We start from the raw sequence: 27985 nt of genomic DNA on the forward strand, positions 1-27985 counted from the left end.
CGTGTCGCTCTCCATGACCAACTTCTACAAAGTACCGAAAAATCTAATTGTTGAAAACATCACTACCGGTAAGTTGAAGATTATGAACTGGAACTCGAAGGCCTCAAAACACATTCTGTGCCCAGGAATATAACGGCACACGGCGTTTGAATCAGTCACAGTACCGACCGTTACATCGCGAGTCATCGAATAGTAGCACCGCAAACCAAGGGTCATTCAATAACCAAACACTCCCTTGCTCCCTTGCTCTGTCCGACTGTGTGCGACCCGAGTCCACGTCGCGAGCTCAGTTTCTATTTACGAAATACCAAATATATTGATACTAATGGGCCCGGCAACGTTAAATTATAACGTGCCACAACGCCATTGAACAATCAATACGTCACTTCCTGAGTCCTATTCGTGAGGTCGTATCTGTGAGGTTCTATTCGTGAGGTATATAGCGTGCGCATACATCCACCGGCTTCATACGTGAGCAATCGACAACTGTGTTTTCTGCAGTGCGCCCTCTGTATATTTAGATGTCTCGCTTTGCCGCACTAAACTCGTACCTTGTACAAGGTACGAGCTAGCTCAATGACACATGTGTGCGCAGTGAGCTATGCGCACACGTGTTACACCGCCATTTTACTTCGGAAGCGATTTTCCGACTGTGATGTCTGGAAAAGAAGTTCTTCGTAACACTCAAAATATTTGAAACTCGTATCTAAAAGTGATCTTAAATAACATCCTAGTTATTCGTTTTTCTTCAGGGTAAGTTTCGAAATTGTTGACCTGTGAGCTTTTATTTTTCAAGTAGTTTTATTTCTTGCCTTGTTTGTACCATATTGAGCTTTGAGTATTCTTTACATGTAATATTAGCCATGCTGACGATGGTTCCCATTCATACTTTGAAGTCGTAGTCGTAGTCGGTGTTTTAATGTTTTCACCGCAAATCAGTGATTGTCGTAGTCTTTTTAAACCTTTCGTTAACCCTTCTCGTGTTCGTATTGTATGTGTACCTGGAGAGGACTGTCACGGACTATGCGCATGTCACATCAAATAGTATTCAAATAGTGTTTCACAACACTAGGAAATGGTTGTATACGCGGTTTACTTTCTTATCAGAACATAATCTTTACTATTTACTTTAAAGTGAGAGTAAGAGTAGAAAATTTGTTAAAAACTATGTTGCCGGTGTTGGATTATTGATTACCAAGCCTAGTATTGTTATTTTGTTTTTTCAAATATTATTCTAATAATCTGAAAAATACCACTGAGACAGCAATCCAACATGATACGGTAAATTTGTTCAATTAGTCAAACATATAATTATTATAAGTGGCAACTCTGCTTATACTGTGATGCGTAAACACTTAATAACTTCAATCTGTTCAACCTGTCTGTAGTATCTTCATTAATAATACGGTGACATTGTGATTGTGTTTTTACAGGAGAAAAGGCAAAATGTCTCAAGACAAGTTAACACGTATTGCTATAGTGAGTACAGACAAGTGTAAGCCTAAGAGGTGTCGTCAGGAATGCAAGAAGTCATGTCCTGTTGTAAGAATGGGTGAGTATAATCATGGTGTACAATTTGAACTATCCCTCCACTCGCTTATACTTGTCACAGCTAAATGTCACTCATCAAACTATTTTGAAGAGATTTTGTGAGATTTTATCAGGATTCCCCTCACTTCACAAATAGAGTTACGATGACAGGTGTATAATAATGTTCAATAGTCAATGGAATACATGTAAATAACAAACTCACTTTATGTAGGGCAATTTGGTTGTCATGTAATCCCTAGACAAACATTGGTACATCAACTGCCCTACCGTCTTCACCTATATCCAAGTTTTCAGATGATGTATAGGTACTTATAGTAGTGTGCTTGGTAACTTAATATTGTAACAATATCTGTATTATTTTCTAGGAAAGCTTTGTATTGAAGTGACGTCAAACGATAAAATAGCATACATCTCGGAAGAATTATGTATTGGGTGTGGTATATGCGCTAAGGTAGGAATCAGTTGTTAGTTAGAGCAGTTGCATCACTTCTGAGACGACAGTTAAAATACTTCCTCTCTGGAGAAATGCAATATTTGTTAAATTAAGTGATCTACCGTAAGTGTTATTTGTGGTGATTGGTTTGTGGTTATTTTAATTAAGAAGTCCTGGACACTCAATTTCTCAACAAAAACCACTGAAAATACCATTCATAGAAAGTTTTGAAAAGTTTTATATAATTTGTACTGCACTTTAGCTCTGCTGGTGTGGATTTATGTTATGTTAATAATTTATGAGAAGGCAACCAAAGATTTGAGTACATGATATATTCATTTGTTATATCATAATAATTATTCTTTGGGAAATAAATTTTGGGTATTTACACGAGTCAACTTGATTATTAAATATCATACTTGATATCACAATACCCAACATGCACCTTGTCAGTCGTCGAAACGATGCGTTTATCATTCCTTTTTGGTTACATTAAATGGACATGTGTAGACAAATTTTTGAGTCGACTCTTTTAACCTTAACCCCTGTCAGACCATTCGGAGGGCGTATGAAAAAGGAATGTAATGTTGGCATGTTTATTATTTTCTCAATATTTATTCAGTGTTTTAATGGTTTCTCAATAATTATTTACAGAAATGCCCGTTTGAAGCTATTTCTATCATCAATTTACCAAGTAATTTAGAACGTGATACAACCCATAGATACAGTGCCAATTCTTTCAAACTTCACAGGTGAGTCGTGTGTGAAACCATCCTCAATCATATAAATTCCCCATCATCGCCCAACTCCAAGGGCACAGAATTTCTATGTGATACAACAATTACCAGTGAATTTATAATTGCAAGACTATCGTGAAAATATTAGGGAGTACAGTGAAAAAATAAATTATTCCAAATAGCTTTATTGACAGTATGACTTTGTTACTCAGTCAAAAAGAAACAAAACATAAAAAAATTGAACAAAATTGGTTCAGTAGTTTTCAAGATATCGTATGTTGAATGTACTGAAAAACGTGCATTTTTGGTAAAATTGCTGGAAAAATCGTCAAATCAAGCATTTTCAAGTTTTAGATCACTGATAACACCAGGAAAATGTAATCTGGAAAGATGTTTTTTTTTTTAACAACAGCATTATACTTGTTTTAATAAAATTTAACTAAGTAGTCTCTTACAATACACCACAATCTGCACAGAAGACAGGCAAAGTTTGACAAAATTCAGTTTGACTTAGTTTTTTTGGGTGCGGCACCGTTGAAAATTGGCATATTCATGAAGTTTGGAGACCTGTAACTCAAAAATTAGAAAGTGAATCACAGTAAAATTTTGGCTTGGTGATGACATCAGTTTATAGACAGCATAAACAGTATGTTTTGATTCATAGCATCCTTACTTTTGTGGAGACAGTTTGTGCAAAATTGAAATAAACATTAATTTGTCTTTTGCAAGGTGGCGGCCATTTTGGATTTTCAACACTTTTGAATGTAAATTAACATTCAATACTTAGAGTCTGCTTTATTAATAAGAAACCTTTATAATATTAAATTAATATTATTCAACTATTCAATTTTCATTTTAAAATGAAATTTAGTGGTTAGGGGTGACCAAGGCAGTTTGTGGGGGGGGGGGGCACGCAACTTAGAAGGAAAAACCCATAACTATGGGTTGACTTTTATTTCTATCTCATAAGATTTGTACATTTAATTATAAAATGTGTAATTAGTAAACAATTATACATGTGAATCACTGAGCTATACAAAACAAACCCACCCCCTCAATCAACATTGAGGTGAACATGTCTTGTACAACAAGCATATTTTAGCATAGAAAATTTATATTTAACACCGAATAATTACACTTTAGTTTTCTGCAAAAATTGTCAGCCTATAACTTTATGAAAAGTACTTTGTTTTAAAATTGTTATACAGTGCATCAATCCTGGTTACGTTGTCCACTTTCCATGCCCTCAATAAAGAGTCCTTTGGAGCGATGTTAATTTCTGATAAAACAAATTTTATGTCAATGTTATCGATGTCATTACGTGATGGCCACCTAAATGAGTCACCAGTTTTCCTCTCCAGACAATTTACTGTTACAGTGGTAGAGTCAGAAGAAACCCCTATTATTTCACCAGCAAACCACTGTGCTTCATATGCTACAGCTACATACATGCCAACAGTCACATGTTTTATTCCAAAAGTATTGTGTACATTCTTCTTCACTCTTTTCTTGCTCCGTACTGGTACTGCATCATTTGCTTTTCTTTTCCTGATGTTATCATTTATTTCTTTCACATACTCTGGCATGCCTCCATTTGCTCTTATGATTGATTTCAGATTGTCTGTAAGTTCTTGTACAGTTAAAACAATTTTGTTACTTTGCCATTTTGCTAATTTCTTGTTTGGTAGATTTGATTTCAGTACTTGACAATGGTAGGATATTTGATCTTTTATTGCTTTCATTTGTTGCACTCTATTCATCTGTGTCAGCATCATGTCAACTTCTCTTTCTGTTTCCCAAATTCCCCACTTATTTTTTATTCGTAATTCTAATTGTACTTTTATTTGTCTTTTGCGTTCTAGCAGTTTACGGTTTTTTTCCAGTCTTTCAGTCTGCAGCAAAAGTCTTTTTTTTTTAATGTTTCTGCTGTGAACAAATTCCTTCTTTCTTCTTTCAGGGGCTTGTTTTCGTGCGATTGATAAATATTTTCTTTTGATGTCTGTTCCCAAATTATAGAGATATAATGAGGTTTTGTTTTTGTTGAAACAGATACAACCAGCTTTTGAAACCCGACTTTTCTGTGGCGCCCTGTGAATGTTGCGATCAAGATCAGAGAAATCCGACTCTGATCTTACATTAGTTAAGGGTGCACTTGCAACTTCTTGTCGCAATGACTCAGAGGGCTGGTTTTCTAAACCACCAGGTAATTGATTACCAACCTGTCTCTCTACGATGACCAGCATAGCTTTGCAGATACACCGTGCACTTTCTAATGTAAATGTGTTTAGTTCTGGACTACATTCTTTGAATAGTGCAGCATAGATTTCATCCTTGTTTATTAAACTGTTGGTAATGTACTTTGTTTCTTTCAACAGTGGTGTTGCATCAATCGCGTTGTCTGCTAGGCAGGTTTTTAATTCTAACCAGTGTATGTTCATATCATAATAATTCATATCTTTTTCCAGAAGTCGCATCAAAGGTCCAGTTACCAGCTTAGAAATAATTCCAAGGGCTCTGCACTCTGCAATTATAACCTGTTCATCCAAAACAGCCTGAACCTGGCTTATGAGTTTATTTGTAGAATTACATCGTCCTGATGACAGAAAATCTGAAATGTGCTGTTTGTGATAGTACAATGCAGCTCCCTGGTAAAATGCAACGTTGAATCTATTGTGTTCAAACTTTATCAATCTATTTTTCTCTTTCAGCTCATCTTCTAAATATGGCCCAAAATCAGTGTACACACCAGATTTTTGACAACCCTCATCAGTAAAACTTTTACTCGCTTGATATAACAAATTAAAACAAAATGACTGATTAGATTTATACCAAGCAAGTTTTTCAGTGTTAATTTGATCTTGTTTTTCCTTTTCAAATTCAATGCATGCTGAACTGGCTGCGGCAGCCATATTTACCAATACATGCATTCCGCATAGAAGATGGTTCAGTTTTCATTTTTGTCTTTTCATTTTCATCAAATGAGTCCCAGTTTTGTTCAACAATAGGCAATAAAGATTCACGCATTTCTTCCATCTTGCTTTTATATTTTTTGTTCACAACATGTCTGTCACTCATAATATTTTTGCTTCGAAGAATTAGTTGTGCGTATATATTTTTTTTTTCTTCATCGTTTACAGCTATTGACTGAGCTAGTTCTTCAAATGTTTCTATGGTAGCATTCATGTAGTCATCAGCTGACCCACTAAGCAATTCTTGGAAACCAAGAGACAATGATGACCTGTCTGGCAATGAAACCTGAAGGCCAGCATAGTCAATAAACTTTTTTCGAGTGCCATCACTGTGAAGTGTGTTTGGATCCTGTTGCTCAAGTATTGCAGTGGCAGCTTGGGCTTGAGCCAATACCAGGGCTTCGACCTGCATCATGGATGTCAGGGACTTACTTGGCAACCTATCAACATCAACATTCAGGATGTTCTTGAGCACTGACTTTACAACTGCTGTGCAGTTTTGTACCGAAACATTGTGTGTCAAAAGATCATAATAAACCTGTCTTATACTATCTGTATACTTTCCATTTTCAAAGGTTTTAATTTCGTTTGCATCCATCAAATCTTCTATTTTTTCACGTAGCTTCATATTGTCATTTTCTAAATGTTTCACGTGTTCCAGATTACTCTTCACTTTCTGAGAATGGTGTTCACTTGCTGACTGGGCTTTTGTTTTCCAGTAACTTTTGCTTTTCTGAAGGTTTTTTTTTTCCATTAAGATCTGATCTAATTTCTCTTGTAGTATTTCATTATCTCTTGTTGATTGGTTTATGTCATGTATATATTCTTTCATCACTTTATTTTGTTCTTCAATCTGATGTGTCATCTTCTTTATTTTCTCATCTCGCCTTTTAATTTTTTTGTTGAAATTTCTGGGAGTTAATGCTGCAAGTTTTGCTTTTAAATCATTTATTTGAATCAATTTCTGCCTATACTTGTCTTGCTTCTTGCTCATTTCACTAATTTTATCTAGTGCAGCTAATTTCTCACGTGAAAGCTCTTCCATACTTTGAGTAATTTCGCTAATTTCTTGGTAACTGTCAGCAAGATTTCTACTCAAACTTTCTAGAATGTTTTCCAGATCTTGATTACTTCTACTTGTTTCACTTACAGTTTCACTGACTTCATTGGGATTTGTCCTTGGAGCTTTGTATGACTTGCTTAGGAAGTCATCTAACTCATGCTGATGTTTGCTGCATTTCAGTTTTAAATATGCATCATGTAGCCGAGTCCACTGGCGTCTAATTCCAGTGACATTTAGTTTTGTTTCAGCACTAGGCCGCATAAATACATTTAACCAATTTAAAGCATTAGCCCAGGGAAGATTGTTTCTAATAAGAAAATTACGAAGTTCTAACACATTCTTAATTTCTAGGTTGATACTGTTATCCTGACTGGCTGTGAAACTACATGATATCAAAACTTGTGGTGTGACACTCTTTTCTGCAAACACTGCTGATAAACATTTTGCAGACTGTGTTGCTATAACTGTACTCAAGACTTGAACTTCCTTTCCATCTTTTCTAGCTTTCTCTACATTTCTGCGTACTCGTTTTGTTAAGTTGCTAATTTTCACTGGTAAAACAATATCTGGGTCAAAAAGCCTAATTATATCTGGCATGGTTTGTTGTATATTAATTCCCATTTTCTGCAGATCATCATGTAAATTTAAATACAGACCATAACTTAGTGGAACATTGCAGCTAATATCAACTAACTTCTTCTGCCCTGACAATAAACTTTCTAAGTTGTCCCTGATTCTAAGTGACACATCCATATTGGAATATCTAAATATAAAAAACAAACAATATTTATTATCTGTTTCTAATGTCTAACAAGAGTATATTAACGAGTTTAGAAATTAATTACTTATATGTTAGAACTAGGAAAAAACACAGAAAACAAACAATTGTGACTAAAAAGTGTATTTTATTTACAACATAAACAACTGTGAACACAAATTAAACAGGCAAAAATAATTGAAAAAAAAATCCAAACAAACAAATAATTGAGATGATTTAATTCTCTCATGCCATAAGGTAATAATAATGTGATTTTCGAAATCTTCAAAATCAAAGCCACGAAAGAAGTAAAGTCGATGTTGAACTTTGAATGAGCTACCGGTACTCAGATTTATAGTGCATAGCGTCGGCATATGGTTTCAAAATGCACGTAAACAACACAGAATTTCCCTAATAGTATACCAAATAATCGTGCAAAGTACAATTCACAAATAATTAATGGTAATGCCGGCGTAATAACAATAATATCGCGCTTTTGAAGCTTTGCGAATAATTGCCGTATTTTTTGAACCCGGCAACTAAACCCGTAGAAAATTTGCATTCAACCACTTCATTGCCGATTATGTGCCGAAATTAATGTAAAATAACAAAGGACCTTGTAAATTCGGTCACAAAATAATCGTACGAGAATTAGTTTCTTTGAAATCAATGTTACTACCCAGAAATTGGCGTCCCGTGAAGTGTAGACCTCCAAGGAAAAGTTCTGGTCGACTCAAAAATTGGCGCGTCGCCATTTTTACGTTCGATCTCAACTTTTGACCTGTCTTCCGATGACCTCGATTTTGTACCGGAGTTTTCTCAGTGGAGCTGGTCAATGAATAATTACAATAATAGTTTTAAACGACAGTTAAAATAGTAAACATGGTGAAACTTTCAGTTTAAAAAATTTACATACCGTATTTACATAAGAAAACGAACGGACAAAACTTTGACCTCAATTTTCTTTCGCATGAGTCATAGCTGCATAAATTAAACTAGTACCATCTTACAGCGAATTTTATTGGCCATATTTTCATCTGTGTTTGAAAGATCTGTGTTGATTGGCTCCCCTTTGGCTTTTCTGTTTTATATCACGCACCCTGCAAAATGTCGAGGGCCATGTTTATTTACAGCGCAGTTTTATCACTAATGGTCGATTTTTCCGGCGGGAGTGTGATTCAGTCACACATCGTACCAAGCTTTTTACGCGCGAAATAGACACACGACTAACCTATTTCAATAATTAGCGTTATTTTATCGATGTGCAACGTCTAGAATTTGTAAAATAAAAGTTTAAAATTCTTGGGAAAAGTTACAGCGTGCGTGAATTCGTACGGCCGCCATATTGGATTCTGAACTCCCTAAAAATATGGAATTTGTAATTTATAACTAGAAATTCATGAATTCTACATTCCCAAAAACTGAGATTCCTACTTGCACATTCCTGTTGTGCTTTCCCAACTTGATTTTTGCGACCAATTTTCAGTTTGACGTAAGAATTATACCCAAAAAAATGTTGCTAAACAGAAGGAAAATGCATTGCTACATGATTGAAATAGCAAAGCACATGTTGCTACCTCGCAAAATGTTGTCAAGTGTATTGTATTCATGCCTTTGGGAATTAACCTATGTATATACATTTCACATTTTTTTAGTGATGGTTACGTAGTCAATGTATTGAAATGCATTTCTCATTGACAGGCTTCCAATGCCAAGGCCAGGTGAAGTGTTAGGACTAGTGGGTACAAATGGTATCGGGAAGTCAACAGCTCTAAAAATTCTAGCTGGAAAACAAAAACCCAATTTGGGTAGATTTAATGTGAGTTTAACCTGGTAAAACATGGTAAGATAAATGAGTAAATCAAAGATGTAATTTTTGGTGATGACAAATTATATTCACAATCCATGAAGCCAGTAGATTGATATCAAACTTGGAGGCAACATTATTAGCAACACGGTTGTATTGTCAGCCTATTAACTGATATAGCTGGTTTGGTGTACACAAAATATTTGCGGCCATAGTAGTGTCGTCATTTTTAACATTTTAATACTTTCTTATCCCAGGAACCTCCTGATTGGACGGATATCCTTACATACTTTAGAGGTTCCGAATTACAGAATTATTTTACTAAGATTTTAGAGGATGATCTCAAAGCTATCATCAAACCGCAGTATGTGGATCAAATACCGAAAGCTGTCACGGTGAGTCATTGTTTAGAATCTAGTGGTGCTAAAACTTTGAGAACATTTATGTAACATTATATTGGTGTATTGAGAGGATTATGTGAAATATTTGATTGTATGTACATTCACTGATTGCTGGGTGTATTGAGGATTGAGCAAGATTTGTCGCGAACATTAATATTGATATTTATTATTGTTATATTTGATGTTACAGTGATATTGCCGATATCTTAGTGAAATTCTTAAATTATGTTAATTAGGGTCAATCTATGTCGGCACATGGTTTGCATTGACCAATCAGTGTTTAACTTCTGCTCGCGTTCAGTTAAATTTAAATTTCTGTTCCTGTCGGATATTTTCTTACCACTGTATTTTAGTAGGGTCGTTTTGGAAATAATTGTTTACAGGTTAAGTATTGTATCATATCGTTAGCGGAAGACTTAATTGTGTCTGTATTTCTGTGATGCTACTCACAAGATTCACCCATGAGATAAATCTTCGTGAAAATCATTTGAGAAGCCGAATGATCACCAAATTTAGATGTACTGAAAATAGTGCAACATGTATCTAGAATATTGGCAATTTCACAACAACTCATCACTGAATTTTGGTGAAACATTATCATCGTATGCAGCGGGACAATTTCAAGATTGTTCTGGTAGAAATCTGTGAATACACATGTAATAAATAAAATCTTGGAAAACTTGCTTCAAAGCAAATAATCTCATGTTAATGAAATCCTGGAATGAAAGTATTTGTGAAAATGTGATACTGGATTAGTAATGTGCATTTATAACTGTACTTGAGTTTTTTCTCTTTTAGGGAACAGTACAGTCGCTGCTGGACAGAAAAGACGATACAAAAACGCAGGTTCCAGTTTGTAAACAGCTTGGTAAGTTTCAGTAGTTAAGTAAAGTTATGAATAAGGTGCAAGATGTATGGCAGTTTGTTGATGCCTTTTAAGTTAAAATAATTACAATATACATATGTTCAAACCATTATCAAAGCAACCAAAGATTTGAGTACATGATATATTCATTCGTTGTATTATAATAATTATTCTTTGGGAAATAAATTTTGGGTATTTACACGAGTCAACTTGATTATTAAATATCATACTTGATATCACAATACCCAACATGCAACTTGTCAGACACCGAAACGATGCGATCATCTTTCCATTTTTGGTTGCATTAAATGGACATGTGTACACCAACATTGTAGTGTGTTTTAGCATTCATGCTTTTAGATAAACGTTGTATAACAACCTTGAATGATAGAACTTGTGCGTTTCTTTGCTACCTCAATGTGACTATTTAATTACATCAGTGTAGTTGTAACATTGTGTTGTGTGACTTCATTCATTGAATGAGCAAATCATAAAAATTGACTGGATGAAAAGAGTTTTTTCTTTTTTTATGTAAACATGTTTTCATTCTTATCTATAGATTTACTCCACATACGAGATCGTAATGTGTTGGATTTATCCGGCGGTGAGCTTCAACGATTTGCTTGTGCTGTTGTCTGTATACAGAATGCTGATATGTGAGTAATATAAATATAAAAATAAATTGTAAAATAAAATAAAATATAAATTTGCCTTGTCAAAATTGTCCACATAAAACTACGCAGTAAAATGGTTTACTTGTATCAAAACAACTTTTGCAATCAATTTGGTATACTAAAAAACAATTACTATTACACAACTCTGGCGTGAAAATAATTTTTATAGCACTGAAATTTACACTTGGAGGCCTCGGCAGGGAGTTAAACCGACTTCTGTGGCAGTCTTTGTGAATGACTTATCAAATCGCAAGTTGCGACAAAATCCAAAGAGTTGAGTACGTGGTATAGTTTATCTGTCATACCATACTAATTATCTTTGGGACAGTAATCTGGATATTACACGAGTCTGCTTGATTTTTACATGTCAAGTTAGATATCAGTATATCCTACAATAGATACCATCCTTAAAGCATTTCAGGCGCGACATGTCGTCTTTGGTGTACATACCATACAATGTATAAAAGTCTAAAATACTTTGTTTACATGATATTAGAACATGTGCTTCACAACCAGTGTTGTGAAATATTCTCTAAAGATTTGGTTTATACAGTGAGTGTATACCATGACAAAATCTTTCCTACCATCATGATCATTCTCCATAGTGATCGTTATGGTTACGTTTATTTGATATATTTACAAACTTTGATGTATTATCAATCTGCCAGAGTGCTGGACATTATTAGGTCAATGTGAGGAGGGCAAAGGCTTTTCACAATTTAAAACAATTGGATATTAGTGGTTAACAAAAAACATAGCTTACTGGACATTGATTTTGGTCAATCTTGAATGTTTGTTCATATGTTTTGCATACATTATTTATTTTCCTCCGCAGTACTGGGCCAATGTGTGCCAGTTGTTCACAATTTTTGTTGCTTTCATTTGCAGTTTTATGTTTGATGAACCTTCCAGTTACTTGGATGTTAAACAGAGGTTGAAAACTGCTGTGCAAATAAGAAATCTCCTATGTGACAAAAAGTAAGTCAATGCACAGTTCTATTTACGATCGTCATTTCTCAAAGAATGGTACAGTACTCATTCCGCCCAACCTCCCGCTTTTATCGCTTTTTTTCCGACCGCTTATCGCTTAATTTCCGATCGCTCGCTGCTTTCCGACCGGAAACCGACCGCTTTTTTTCCGCTCGCTCGCGTTCGCTTTTGTTCGCTCGCTCCTGCTATGGCTGGCTTCAGAAACATCGTCCGCTTGCAAACCGACCGCTGGAGTAACAATGATCGTACATTGTATGTATAAACTTAAGTTTTTATTCGTAATAAATTTAGGTTTTAATGACGATTCAAAACACAACGCCTATTGCTTCTCTGTTTTGGAACAAAGACGCCTTCAAATCACTTGACACATTGTAACGTTTGCTACGCAAGTCGAACTGTGACCTGTATTTACATATTTACGTCCTTGTGTGTGTAGTTCAAGCAGCTATATAACTGGTCAATCGCGATATGTATTGAGTACTAGTATTTGTGTGTGTTTCTGTGTGTGATTTTGACTAAATTTATTCCGAACGGCGCTCAAAATAATTTGACACTTTGTTATTTTCGAACGCAACTCACACTATGACCCTTACTCAATTTGCATAAGTAATACGAATGCTGTAGTTCAGAAAATCTATTGGTTAACTTTTGCTCGTGTCTGGGTGCGCAAAACAAAACTGCACATATAATTATCGCATAGCTGAATTTCTACAAATCAATTGGACTTAAACTACTAGTATAATGACTGTGACAATTAATCGCTTGTCTGAGTACATGCGGCGACGAATTATTGGATTGGCAGCAGCCGGACGAAAAATGAAAGATCTCGGAACAGTTAATTTGTTGAGGAAAACAAAACAAACGCAGCCAGTGATACATTTTGAAAACAAAAATATAAAATAAACGCAATCAGAGGCGCCGACCACGCGCGTTGGAAATAAATAAAACTTGTTGTGACAGTCTCACCAAACTCTTTCACTCGCGCAATATAATTATGTTATTTCCCAAAACACTTATATTTAATACATTGACGAAAAACACCGCAAGAAAAATGTAAATCAGGCTTGTAATTACTAGTAACTCTACTCGAACGCAATGTTGATCACTGTAAAAGTGGAGAAATTCGAACCGTCATCAAATTCAAAATTCAAGCGATCTCGTTGAATGTCAAAAATAAACTCGATGTTTAGAAAGACAAAAACAACACCTTATTAGAGTGCAAAAAAAGTTAGCAGCAAAGAACGAGAAGTGCATGTGGGAAAGCGATGAGTGAAATCGAGGGAAAATTATGCTGATGTGAGAACAAGCCATATACCCGCGGAGTACTCGCTAAAACATCGAGAAAATGTGCCATTTCAAAGGGCACCCTTACAAATAATGTCTGCGATTGTGTGAACATGATAACGTGCAAACAAGGAACAGAGCTCGTGGTCCACAAGGAAACTTAGCGATGACGCAGTTAGATGTATACGGCTGTTGAAAACAGAGACTCCTTCGATCTCATATAAGCAGGTTCACGTGGATGTATCATTTTCAACTATTACCAACAACGCTATGATAACAAAGACATTGTGAAATTCTTTTGTTTTTATGTAGAAAAAATACAGTAATTTTACCAAGTAAAATCATATTTATTAAAATTGTTGTTCATACACGAGTTGTCGAACACACTACATACTAGTAGTTTGTAATTTCATCTAGCTCCTTTCAGTCACGATTCAATACAAATAAAAGTCACAAATATAGATAATATAGCAAATTATTTTTTTCTGTAATATTCGTGTGTAATCAGTAATTATGAAAAAAAATTATGGGTACATATGAAATAGATTTCGTTATGAATTATTCTTAATATCAATTTCTAAATTATTTTGTCAAAATCAGTTTTTTTTTCCAGGTTTTTTCCCCCAAAACGAAAGAATTTCATAATGTCGGGAACGAGAAGTTTTTTTCTTCTTATTATTTATTGGGAACGGAAAGTCTTTATCGTAGTGCTTCGCCTCGGTTGAAAATGAGCTCTTCGGGTCGCTAAAACTGTATTTCCACCTCTGTTGGGGTGAACATTTGTATTATTATACTGAATAAATCTTAGAACAGAAATGGTGGCACTCAATTATGGCAATCTTCCAGCTCATCGTTAGAAATATTTTCGGAGGCAAATTTAATCTCGAAGGATTGCAGGAAATTGACCCTTACCGATTCATATTTATGAATTAATCGGGATTCAGGTATCATAGTGTTTGTAACAGGAAAAAAAAACGCTTTCGCGTGGGATTTTTCATGCAAACATTGTGAATGGTTCCCCGACACTGATTCCTTTTTAACTTTCAATTTTTCTAAGACGCGGCAAACCCTGCTCATGACCGGAGACGTCGTCGAGATGCAGCTGCGATTCCTCTTAGCAACGCGTTCTATTTATTTCCAAAGCGTGTGGTCGGCGCCTTTGATTGCGTTTATTTTGTTCTTTTATTCACGTAATCTATCACTGGCAGCGTTTTTTTTGTCGCGCCTCACAACTTAATGTCCAAGCTGACTTTGTTTTGGCTGTAAGTGAACTACGTACAGCTCATGAAAGTATTTCGCCCAGAGTTCGCAAAAAACGGAATACCCTGCAAAATTTGAATCCTTTATTTTATAACGAGACATTGGGCGCAAACATAAAAACCACAATTGTAGTTCAACAAGTTTATGTAACGTGTTAGTCCGCTTGCCAGCCGCCTAGTTAAAAAACGCGATCTCCAGTGATGTCGGCTTCGACAACTTCGGACAAGTAAGATGGGCGCTGGCCGACATTACATTTGCAAGTATTGTATTTGTTTGACAAATTGTACACTACGGTCATTCTATAACAATCGATCAGTCGTTTTTTCACAGTCTTACTATTCCTGCAGATATTCTTCAATTGTTATAGGTGCCACAGATTTTAACATAACTACAACTTGACCCGTGTTAAACCCAAACCATGCGTGCATGACAACCGTCACCCTACACACGGTTACTCAACGAATACCGTACTCTACTACAGTAGACATTTTTCGCTCTCCACCAAAAATAGAATGGTTTTATTTCATATTAGTTGTGTCTGTGTCAGTGTCGTATTTGATTTCACATGTTTGGTTCGATCTTGTTTATGGTGGACATTATTACTACGCGTATGTATTATTACCAATTTTATATGGCCGTGTGATCCACCGTATTTTTTTTCAACGGTCGTTCTATAAATTTCTGATTGTATTTATTCTTATTTTAACATCATAAAAACAAAAATGATACACTTGTACATGAAACAGTAGGTAATGAACTGTAAATGCGGGCGCTTGCGCTGTCAGGCGAGCGAGCGATTGCGCGAGCGGATACTTCCGGATTTGCGCGGTCGAAAAAAAAGCGGAAATTGCGCGGTCGAATTGAACAAAGCGAGCGAAAAAAAAGCGATCGAAATCCGGAAGCTGGCGGGAGGTTTGGCGAAATGAGTACTGTACATTGGTGGGTGTGTGGGTCCCCCTAGGCAACCAAACAAAAGCGAATAATTGGTTGAGTTTAGAGGTTAGACATATGCTGTTGAATGAGTTTAGTTGATAGGTATTTTGTAACATCCAGACTCTACTGCATTAATTGCATTAAAAGACTTGCTACATACCCTAGTACATTGTCTTTGATTAATTTCAGTTATGTGATTGTAGTGGAACACGACTTGAGCGTTTTAGATTATCTATCAGATTTTATATGTGTACTTTATGGAGTTCCCGGTGCCTATGGTGTTGTCACTATGCCGTTCTCAGTCAGAGAAGGTAAGATGATAAAGATTGTGTATGCCCTATGCAATCTTGGATAATTTTCTATTTTATTCCCATAACTGTACATGCTCTGCAGGGTTCTCCCCAGGGCTTTTTAGCGCCGAGGTCCGCGGCGCTATACCTGTGAATCTCGGCGCTTCACTTGGGACATCGGCGCTATGTGTTCCCACCTCGGCGCTTGATTTCATATTTGACATGCCAATATCAGATGTGAAAAAGCTTTGTTCGCCACGCCGGTCGGCCCCGACCGTCACTCAAAATTAGTGACCACCACGGAAATGCTTCCGACGAGGACTATTGTCTGATTGTTGGTATAATTACGTACCGACCGACACGCATCCTGCCAGTCGTGGATTATAATTTATAAACAATAGACCTACTGTAGTCGCACGATACGTAGCGGCTAGTCAAATTTGTGGAATTAGCACCTCTTTGTTTGTAAGTAAATACTTTCTGCGATAGACACAGTCTTTAGATTGAAAGCTAAAATTATTTCAAAATCAATTCCACCTCGATATAACATGGTCAAATTGGAGTTCACGATCAGTTCACGCTACTCAAGAAAAAACAATGTGTTTATTGCGTGATTTGGTAAAATACATTTGAACTGTTATCATTGCGAATCATGTAAAAACTCTTCTTACAAGACCTAATTTACCTTTTAAAAATTGCAAATCACCTCTTTCGAAAGCTGTCATGCAGTTTTCAATTGAAATCGATGCCAAGACATCGTGCTACGACATCGCTTTACTTCCGCAATGTAATTTTTATGATCACGACCATTCGGAAAACTTCGGGTTCTACCGGCATTACCATGCGGCATTTTGATTGGTTAATGGAATTCTTGACCCATCGGGTCAAAGGACAAATGCTAATGTTTCACAAACATCATGGCGGGTCTGTTTTTTTTACCGAAGCGATCAAGTGATCAAAAATAATCGCTCCCGATAAAAATAAGTCGGATTTTACTTGCATTTCATATCAAAAAAAAAAAGAAGTAAAATTTGTTGAGGAATTATTGCTATAACTGGTGTATAACATGGCCAAGTAAGTTATGTCACGTCGTAACTTTGATGATCGTTTTGAAGCTTTATTTGTTCGCTCATTACTGTAATTGTAAACGTTTTAGAAGTTGATGGTACGAATAATAAATTACAACAATACGTCAATTACGTGATCGATTTTTTGAAGGAGAATGTTTTTGGAGTGAATAAAATTATGAGATTCGTGAACATAAATCTGGCTTAACGTTTTGAATGCGTTTCCTTCAACGTTTTACAAAACAATTAAATTGCAACAATAATGTATTTGTGTTTGTTTTTAGTCTGTAGCATTTGTATTTCGAGAATGTTTCAAACTCTTCTAAATTGTGAAACATAATGTGTTGATTCCATTAAAAAAAATATTTGCCCTGTTACTGAGCTTACTAATATTCATAATTGTAAATAAGTTCTGTTAATCAATGAAGGAAAGATATGTAAATGATATGCAAATTATTATGCAAATTAGCCCCGGCGCTATGCATTTTTTCTGGGGAGAACCCTGCTCTGTTAGTGGAAATAAGTTGCATGCAATAGTTTTGCTTTTGTGGCCCTTCTGTTATTGCATGGTAAGTCGGAATATGCAATAAATTGACAATTTTATTCCTAGCACATACTTGGCAATATTGTTTGACCAACAAAACGCCTAATTGGTGATGATCTTGATACAAAGCAAGTTTTTTTACAAGATTAATGTCCCATATTAATAGGGATCATGCAATGAATTCTGGGAGTTTAACTCAAGTGGATGCATAATACTTCTGTAATAGTATAGATGTTGTAACGAATTGTTCGCCTATGATGAATTTATGTGGCTAGTGAGGTAGAGAACAGTTGTACTATGTCTGGTGAAACCCAAATGCACAATAATTTTACTGTAATTTTCGATGTCAGATGTAATAACGAATTTAATTCAGCATCTACCATCCATTTAGAAATCAGTTTGGACAAATTGTGTGGTGCTTTCTGACAATTTAAAAACTTAATTCACTCAGAATTTTTAATTTCAATTGTTTAATCTCCTCCTAGGTATTAACATTTTCCTTGATGGTTTTGTGCCGACTGAAAATCTACGTTTTCGTGAGTCGTCCCTCATCTTCAAAGTCTCTGAAACGGCCGATGAAGAAGAAATAAAGAAAATGTGTCGCTATAGATACCCACAGATGACAAAAAAGTTAGGTAAGATATCATTGAGCAAGTTGTACGTTTTCATATTTGCATTGATGTTCTCAAAAATGCATTTTCTCAATCCATATAATTCCAGATAATAGTATTTTGAGATTTTGGTAACTTTATTATCGGGAGGTCTTTTCCCCCTATAATTTTTTGAATTATTTCAAAATTGCAAGCCAATCAGATTTATTTTTAAATTCCTCACATTTATTTTAGCTACAAAATTTGATTGATCCCTATTCACAATGATGACAATATTAAACTGATGAAAACTCAAATGAGGGTTACTGTTTACCAAGTCTGAGTGATGGGTAACTATATTTTAACTTGATTACTGGTGTACAACTAATAAAAAATACTAGCTATAAATATTGCATTCTCAGAACCATGCCATTGGTTTTGTCTAAGAGACTGCTCTGCGTAATGACCTCTGACCTCTGAATCACATCCAAGCTGTTTCAACAAGTGATTCAGCTTCCCTCTAAATTATGTATAATAATTTGCAGGTTTTTGTTTAATTTCCAAATGTCCTATCACTAGCAACCAGTGAACTATTGCTAGCAACCAGTGAACTATCGCTAGCAACCAGTGAACTATCACTAGCCACCAGTGAACTATCGCTAGCCACCAGTGAGCTATTGCTAGCCACCAGTGAACTATCGCTAGCCACCAGTGAACTATCACTAGCAACCAGTGAACTATCACTAGCAACCAGTGAACTATCACTAGCAACCAGTGAACTATCACTAGCCACCAGTGAACTATCGCTAGCCACCAGTGAGCCACCAGTGAACTATTGCTAGCCACCAGTGAACTATTGCTAGCCACCAGTGAACTATTGCTAGCCACCAGTGAACTATTGCTAGCCACCAGTGAACTATTGCTAGCCACCAGTGAACTATCACTAGCCACCAGTGAACTATCGCTAGCAACCAGTGAACTATCGCTAGCCACCAGTGAACTATCGCTAGCCACCAGTGAACTATCGCTAGCCACCAGTGAACTATCGCTAGCCACCAGTGAACTATCGCTAGCCACCAGTGAACTATCGCTAGCCACCAGTGAACTATCGCTAGCCACCAGTGAACTATCGCTAGCCACCAGTGAACTATCGCTAGCCACCAGTGAACTATCGCTAGCCACCAGTGAACTATCGCTGGCCACCAGTGAACTATCGCTGGCCACCAGTGAACTATCGCTGGCCACCAGTGAACTATCGCTGGCCACCAGCGAACTATCGCTGGCCACCAGCGAACTATCGCTGGCCACCAGCGAACTATCGCTGGCCACCAGCGAACTATCGCTGGCCACCAGCGAACTATCGCTGGCCACCAGCGAACTATCGCTGGCCACCAGCGAACTATCGCTGGCCGCCAGCGAACTATCGCTGGCCGCCAGCGAACTATCGCTGGCCGCCAGCGAACTATCGCTAGCCGCCAGCGAACTATCGCTAGCCGCCAGCGAACTATCGCTAGCCGCCAGCGAACTATTGCTAGCCGCCAGCGAACTATTGCTAGCCGCCAGTGAGCCACCAGTGAACTATTGCTAGCCACCAGCGAACTATCGCTAGCCACCAGCGAACTATCGCTAGCCACCAGCGAACTATTGCTAGCCGCCAGTGAGCCACCAGTGAACTATCGCTAGCCACCAGTGAACTATCGCTAGCCACCAGTGAACTATCGCTAGCCACCAGTGAACTATCGCTAGCCACCAGTGAACTATCGCTAGCCACCAGTGAACTATCGCTAGCCACCAGTGAACTATCGCTAGCCACCAGTGAACCATCGCTAGCCACCAGTGAACTATCGCTAGCCACCAGTGAACTATCGCTAGCCACCAGTGAACTATCGCTAGCCACCAGTGAACTATCGCTAGCCACCAGTGAACTATCGCTAGCCACCAGTGAACTATCGCTAGCCACCAGTGAACTATCGCTAGCCACCAGTGAACTATCGCTAGCCACCAGTGAACTATCGCTAGCCACCAGTGAACTATCGCTAGCCACCAGTGAACTATCGCTAGCCACCAGTGAACTATCGCTAGCCACCAGTGAGCCACCAGTGAACTATCGCTAGCCACCAGTGAGCCACCAGTGAACTATCGCTAGCCACCAGTGAGCCACCAGTGAACTATCGCTTAACAATTATTTTTTACTTTCAGGTAATTTTAATCTGTCAATTCAACCAGGTGAATTCACAGATTCTGAAATTCTTGTCATGTTGGGTGAGAATGGAACTGGCAAAACAACTTTCATTAGAATGTTGGCTGGAAGACTCAAACCCGACGAAGGATCTGGTACGTTTATATCATTTGCACAGTTACTGTGAATGAAAAAGCATTCCCAACCATCAGTGTTGCAATATAGCTTACAAAGTAGCAATATTAGTACCGGTATGAGTTTAACATTACAGACTGCTATATTTAAAATATAAATATTGCTGTTTTGTTTGCAAAGCTGTGAGCTATATTGAAATACTGATGGTTGGGTTGCTGTGAATGCAACAATATAAACAAGTTTTGAGTTTCCTGGCGAGTTTTCTGGTTGCAGAGTGCACTTGCAATAAAAATTCGTGTTAATCATAACCATAGCTTCACTAAGTACTCACAGTGATGATTAAGTTGTGCTGATGCATAAGCAAATGAGGCTTAATGTTTACCAAGTCTGAGTGATACTTTAAACTGCATTACTTTCACGCAAGACTGTGAAGTCTTACTTCAGTGACATGCATAATTTTGTCTTCACGAATACAATATAATCGTGATAATTTCTGGCTTCGAAAATTTATTGGTTAATAGTTTGTAGCTGTTTTTTGATGCAACAGATGAGGTATCTGATTTATGTTTGATGATCGGTTAATCAAATATCAGTTACAACCAAAAGGGCAAGGTTTTAATTGTTTCACTATGTTTTCTCTTTTAACAGGTGACATACCTCAATTGAATATCAGTTACAAACCTCAGAAGATCAGTCCCAAAGCACATGGTACAGTGCGTCAGCTGTTACACGACAAGATCAGAGATGCCTACGTCCATCCACAGTTTGTGTCTGATGTCATGAAACCACTGTTAATAGAATGTATTTTTGACCAAGAGGTAATATATCCTATTTCAGTCGTCCAGATTTGCGAGGTTAGGGTAGGTTCATGACTGTCTGTTTGGGACTAAAGCTGTATCTGCTACGAGTATTACATCACAATGATGACAATATTGAACTGATGAAAACACAAATGAGGGTTTCTGTTTACCAAGTCTGAGTGATGGGTAACTATATTTTAACTGCATGTATTATTATCGTAGTTGTCGGAGTATAAACCCCTCTGGGAAAACAGCAAATTGGCGAAAAATTAGGGATGGTGGGCTTATAAACAGATAAAAGTTAAAACTTCTCCCCGAGCGATATTCACCTTACTGAGCAACTCGCTGTGCTTGGTTCGTGGTGGGGGAATTTATAAATGTTACCATGTCTCTCCTTCACAGATTGTTAGTACTGTTGTGCAGATGTTTTTAAGGGAAGAGTAGGAAATCAAACGGGCGGTGCACCGCGGTCATTACCGCGGTGTATCGCAGAACGCCGAGGAGAGCCGCGGACTGCTTATAATTAGGGGTCTCTACCGCTGTACCGGTCACTACCGCGGTCCTCGGTAATGTGTGAAATACGTACTTAACAGTTTCTTTGTGATTCCACGAGTCATTGTTTTAAAATCCGATGCTGTAAATGAATACGATATGCGCGCTTGTTTAGTATTTAGTACATGTATTTAGCGTAACACTGGAATAAAGTTTACAATTGAAAAGAGGACGATTTACAAAGTTTTAGCGTATCCAAGCCGTATCCTGGTTCTTGTTTGATTTGGCAGTATTGTGTCACACTCCAGAAAAAATGGCCAGCAAACGAGAAACAGGCGAACTAATCAAAACAGGTCAGGCTGTCTGCATTGCACTGACAATGACATGATTATTTATTTTCTGTTTCGTTTCACAAATCTTGCCTTGCGCATGTATTCTTGGTTGACAGAATCTTTTTTAAACAAAAGACGTTATTTTTCTGTTACATGTCCGTGTTCCATGGTACTCGTGAGTGTGAAAGGCATTTTGAATGAATAATTATTGAGTTTATGATACCGTACGATAACGCTAGCTGGCTTGATTAGAATTTCATTGCGTGTGAACCGCTGAGGTCATTGCCCGTTACTGTGTCAACCGCACGTAGTTCAAAAGCACCTGACGTTGTTTTGTTTTTTTTCACTGGAAATGTAAGCGATCGAATACTCTGCGTTCAAAGTACGCTGCCCCGAGTTTGAAATTACAGTAAATTGTAACGCATGGATTTTATTTACATGAAATTTAGTTTATTTCAAAATGATATAGATGTCAAACCATAATTATTATTTGAAATGTTGTTTCTTGACTTGACTTTTCTGGCTTTAATGTTTTGTGTGTGCGTGTTTGTTTACAATATCATTATCAACAACAGTTATTCAGTGGCCCCGTCTCTGAGGCAGTTAGTCGCGGTTTCGACTAAGTCGCGTAGTTCGATGGCTCCGGACGATTGTATTGTGTTTTGCCGTCAGTTTTAAAGTAGAAAAACTAAGTCTGGTATTATCGCGTATTTAATTGCCCGCTCAATCAGTTGGAGGTGACAACTTAACACCTACAGACCGTCAATTACTGAAATAGAAAGGGTGATAGCAGCCTGACTCGAAAAATAAGTTTGCGTAATTATTGCAAAGGCAACGCATTATCAAGTCGGCAAAGTTGAAATATTCACAGCCAGTACGTAAGCAATGGAAAATAAGTTTGCGTAATTATTACGAAGGCAACGCATTATCATGTTGGCAATGGTAAAATATTCACAACCAGAACGGTAACAATTTTTACGTAGGCTACGCAGAGCCAGTAAAAATTTGCGTAATGGGATGTGTATAATAAAAAGGTCAACGCGCAGAGCGCGAATGGTCACCAAGGTAACAACCCACTTGTTCAGCGCGTGACTTGGGGTTAAACTTGGGCCAAGGTTTATTAGATTAGTCAGTTTCGCCAAGAAGTGTGCTATTTTTTTCGCTGATCACCCAGTTGTTGTAGTATATATTGTAGCACCAAGTGTGTGACACTCCCTCTTCGACTTCGGCTTGCTTTTCCTACTTAGTGCATGGTCTCGAGGTAACGTAAACTGCGGCCTCTCATCGAGTGTTGTACACTCGGAATTTATACTTCGCCCGATTATATTGGTATACGCGAAACATTAATCTTTTAAAATAAATCCTGAGACTATACATGATGTAAATTCAAAATAATGTGATAATATTTTACATTATGTGGGGTCTACATTATTCTGGGTTGCTTTGCGATGTTATACCAAGACTCGTGAAAATAAAATAGTGTTCTTCTGCGAACTAATATAGACGATTTTTCCAATCTTCTGGTACCACTCGATTTTATTATTTGAACTTGGCGGCAAGTAACCTTTAGTTTCCCAGTCTATTGTGTCCGTCCATTCATAGTCTTAACAATAGGGTGTAAATTGCCATGTGAGCCGACCGCACACGACCGCGGTAAACCGGGGTCATGGAATCTATGCATAAATTTGCATAAAATGCGGTCGACCGGCGAGCACCCACCACCACCGCGGTAATGACCGCGGTAAACCGCGAGTTTGATTTCCTACTCTTCCCTAATTGTCTTGAAAAGTTAACATTTAAGAACTTATTAATGAATTTGTTTAAATACCATAACAAATCTTGCCAATAAATTCAAGGCAAGGCTTCCACTAAGCCTCCACCAGTGGCCGGGCTTTCGCTAACCCTTTCTTAGTCGTGAATAGCTGGCTGCTAACACTTTATCAGTTGCTAATAGCTGGACTTTCACTATACTTTTACCTCTCACCAGTTTACTTTCAAATTATGCAACAACAAAATCATATCACTAATATTCAGGGAAATTCCACGGATTTCTAACCCCCAGGGATCGATTTTTTGAATTTCAGTGGGGGGGGGGGTAAGAATACAAATCGTGTTCATTCACCGGAAGTAAACACGCTGTCAGGTCATTGTTATCGGCTGCAAGAGACCTGTATCAGTGTATGTAGACAACTCATGGTGTCTCCAATGCGGCATGTTCGCGACTCGTTTCATCAGTGCAATCGTAAAATCCGAAGTGGTTTTGAAATGTTAAAAGTAATATGTAACGATTAACATGATTGGCTAGGTTTGTTCTGATGGACCAATCAGTGAAGAGCTTTCATTTTTCTTTTCACCAACGCCGCAGTTTTATTGTTTCAATTGTTAGCTGCGTTGGATCGTTGTTTACAAGTTTCATGCAGCGATAATGGTGAAAGGCACAGTGTCTTTATTGTAACGATTTGATCAACTACGGTTCTCTGACCCCGGCTGCTTTACTTTCAACTGAAAATTAAAATTTCTATTCTCATCCCTGAATATTTAAAGACTGATTTAATAAGTGTATGTTACAGTACAGTTATTTTTTTTCTACTATCTTTTGCACATTTTTTTTGCAGGTTCTTAACCTTTCTGGAGGAGAATTACAGCGTGTAGCGTTGACGCTGTGTTTAGGCAAACCAGCTGACGTCTACCTTATAGATGAACCGTCTGCGTACTTAGATTCTGAACAACGTCTTGTAGCTGCTAAAGTCATAAAAAGGTACGCAAAAATATTTTCTAATTAAAGTTGCATTTTCACTCCTTAATGTCTTGATTACTCAAAAATCCTTATAAACTATCAATTAAAATGGTTTTGATTCCAAACCAGAAAAATTGCTGATTAAGATTTGTGTGTAAAAACTTTAGGTGAACTGATCAACATGTCCAACACTGGACTGCTTGCATAACACATTTCATTCAGTTGTGATTTTTGTAGCAGTGTGCATTTCATTCAGGAACTTCTGGACAGAGTTTTTGCTTCTAGTTTAATTCCATACTACAATTTTTTTTTTACCATTTACAGGTTTATCCTGCATGCAAAGAAAACTGGTTTTGTTGTGGAGCATGATTTCATCATGGCTACGTACTTGGCCGATAGGGTCATTGTTTTTGAGGGTGAACCCTCCATCAATACAACTGCTAACACGTAAGTAAAAAAAGATATTTATTACATTCTGTAATGTTTTTCAAATTTACTTTGATTCACTGAGGACCGACTTGGGGGTTGTGAACCAGTAAGCTGAAACTTAATAACGTGGTGATGCATTGGTTTGAATTCCATCACTGGCAGTAGTGGATAGTTTTTCATCAGAAACAAAAATTGGTTCAGTGTTCACAACACAGTAAGGTCTTTTAAAACTCAACTGAGCATCCCATCACATCCCTCCCCTCCATCCTATGCCCTCCATTCTATCCCATCCCATCATTCCATCCCACCCTTGCATCCCATTCCTCCCTCTATCCTATCCATCCTATCCAATCCCTCCCTTCCTTCCATCCCCTCTCCTTATCCCATCCCTCCCATCTATCCCATTGTTATTGATTAATTATGTTTGACTTTGTTTGACTCCTTGTAGGCCACAAGGATTACTTCCTGGTATGAACAAGTTCCTGAAATCTCTTCAAATCACATTTAGACGAGATCCCAACAACTTCAGACCACGAATCAACAAGTTGAACTCTGTAAAAGACTCAGAACAAAAGAAGAGTGGGCAATACTTTTTCCTGGAAGACTAAAATCAATCAGACTTTTAATAATGGAGTAACATCACTTAAAACTATTTACAAGATGTTACTCGTTCACTCTGCCAATCTCAGCTGCCAGGCGGACCTGTCGCAGGGATTTGTACTGTAATTACTACAGTGTACAGCAGACCACATTAAATGTGTAACGTTAAAGGGTGCATATTTACACTACCCTGAAATTTTGTATTATAAAAATTAATATGCATGCCTTTCTTATGCAACCAATCACCACAGGTTTCGTATTTGAATTTCAAGTGATTCTAATTCTTGAAATACAATGCAGATTTTATAAGGCAAAAAAAAATAAAGGGTTTATTTAATTCATTTGAACAAAAGTATTCAACCAATTTTGGTGTTGGTTTGCACCAAGAGCCTAGCTCCTCTATTCATGATTTCTTTACAAGTATCTACATTTTTCTGAAATGTTAATGAACATTTAAATGAATTGTTACAACAAACTCTGCTCAAGTTTTCCCTTGTATACAGATATTAAGTACAGGTTCAAATGCAGGAATCTAAATTATAAAATTTTATTTTACCAGCAAATACTGATTTCATGGACACAACTCGTGTTGTGGTCATCTGCTATGTATTGTGTGCATCCTTCATGTGAATATTATAACTGTAGTGTATTTTACTTACCTTGTTTCCACTCTGGTATTGTGAAGTATATAAATGAATTTGAGTAGAAATATACATATTCAACATAAATCAATATTGGATTTTTGTTTTACTATATACCGGTACATTGCATATGCTCAACTAGGTAAAAATGTGCACCTGTAATCAAATATGTACGATACTGATGCACAACTCAATTCTGCAAGAAATGATTCTGGACAAATTAGCTTAAATTCAACAAATTTGATAGTCTGTCCCACATTTACATCAATTTGTTCAGTGTTTCTGAAGATGATTTTCACATTTTGTGGGGGGATAAAAACGTAGTGGAAAGTCTTACAACTGTCATAGTTTGGCTTCTACAAAGAAAAATTCAAAATGTCTAGACCATCAGGAAGTTAAAAATGGCAAATGGCCACTTTGGGTTTAACTTAACTTAACTTAAATTTAAGATGGCTGCCAAACATTCTTGAAGTGGGAGTCACGAGGTCACATTGGCCTCTGTCAGTATAGAATGTTTGAGACCATTTCAGCAGTTTACTCAAATGACAAAAGAAAAATAGAATCCCTAATGTATGTCTGAAGGTCCTTTGTTTTTGTTTTCCGTAAACATAGGAAGCATCGGATCCTACCAATATCAGCAGAGAGGTTGTTATCGCCGTCCCTCCAACTAAATGTTCTGCAGATGGGTGCCAATTCAAAATTAGAATTTCTCTGCATGGTATATCCATTTCAACGTAGTCCCTCCACAAACATTGTCTACCTCTTGTTCATTTCAGAAATAGTTTAAACAAATATTGACTTTGTTATTTCTTGTTCGGACATAGTCCGAAAACTGAGACTTACAGATTGACCTATATGAATTTGTTTCTCGATCTGATTCAAGATGGCTGAATGGTGACCATTTTTGTACTAAAAAATCAACAAAATCAAGCATTTCTCGGATGTCTACGATGGATTTTGTTCAAACCTGGTACATTGGACATTGAGACTGTGATGCACGTCATTTTTTTTTTCAGATCGGATTTAAAATGGACCACCAGCGTCTATTTTGTTTGAATGCAGTTCTAGTGCCGATCTCTGACATGCTTTGACTTTGACTATGTTCATTATACATCATGTAACAGATATACAGATGTATTCAAAATGGTCGACTGGTGGCTGTTCCAGAGCAATGTCTCTCATTATGGACAAGTACTCGTTTATTTATGGACAAGTACTCATGACTATCAGACACAAGATAACAATGTCAAACATTTTAATGTTAAAAAAATCATCAGCTTCTAGACTCGTATCTCTGACATGTTTATGTTCCAACTATAATGCTATAAACAAAACTGTATATCTTAAATTTCTATACTGGGACTGTGCCATGTATGGCTTGTTATAATTGCCAGGGCTGTACTGCATTCTAAGATTTGGGTATTG

At 37.1% G+C, this 27985-nt stretch overlaps 1 protein-coding gene across 2 annotated transcripts; it reads left to right on the plus strand.

Annotated features, from left to right (window-relative positions):
- LOC100377672 (ATP-binding cassette sub-family E member 1-like) lies at positions 1-26647 on the plus strand. 2 transcript variants are annotated; one of them, XM_085497711.1, is made up of 16 exons: positions 1-68; positions 1434-1552; positions 1917-2002; positions 2639-2736; positions 9212-9329; positions 9575-9712; positions 10517-10586; positions 11143-11239; positions 12146-12235; positions 15914-16035; positions 18111-18260; positions 20415-20549; positions 21178-21347; positions 24769-24911; positions 25215-25337; positions 25768-26647. In XM_085497711.1, the coding sequence occupies exons 2-16, from the start codon at positions 1447-1449 to the stop codon at positions 25925-25927; spliced, it is 1806 nt and encodes a 601-aa protein (XP_085353837.1). In that variant the 5' UTR covers positions 1-68; positions 1434-1446; the 3' UTR covers positions 25928-26647. The 2 variants fall into 2 exon arrangements, with proteins under 2 accessions (XP_085353837.1, XP_085353835.1); XM_085497709.1 differs by lacking the exon at positions 1-68 and adding an exon at positions 621-753.
- Positions 26648-27985: the final 1338 nt, after the last annotated feature.

The sequence above is a fragment of the Saccoglossus kowalevskii genome, chromosome 4 (assembly GCF_978046115.1).
Source record: "Saccoglossus kowalevskii chromosome 4, keSacKowa6.1, whole genome shotgun sequence".
Lineage (NCBI taxonomy): Eukaryota > Metazoa > Hemichordata > Enteropneusta > Harrimaniidae > Saccoglossus > Saccoglossus kowalevskii.

Coding starts and splice junctions, on each gene's coding strand:
- LOC100377672 (XM_085497711.1), top strand. CDS start 1,447: ATGTCTCAAGACAAGTTAACACGTATTGCTATAGTGAGTACAGACAAG. Junction 2,737..9,211: donor AATTCTTTCAAACTTCACAG/GTGAGTCGTGTG, acceptor TCTCATTGACAG/GCTTCCAATGCCAAGGCCAG. Junction 21,348..24,768: donor AATGTATTTTTGACCAAGAG/GTAATATATCCT, acceptor TTTTTTTTGCAG/GTTCTTAACCTTTCTGGAGG.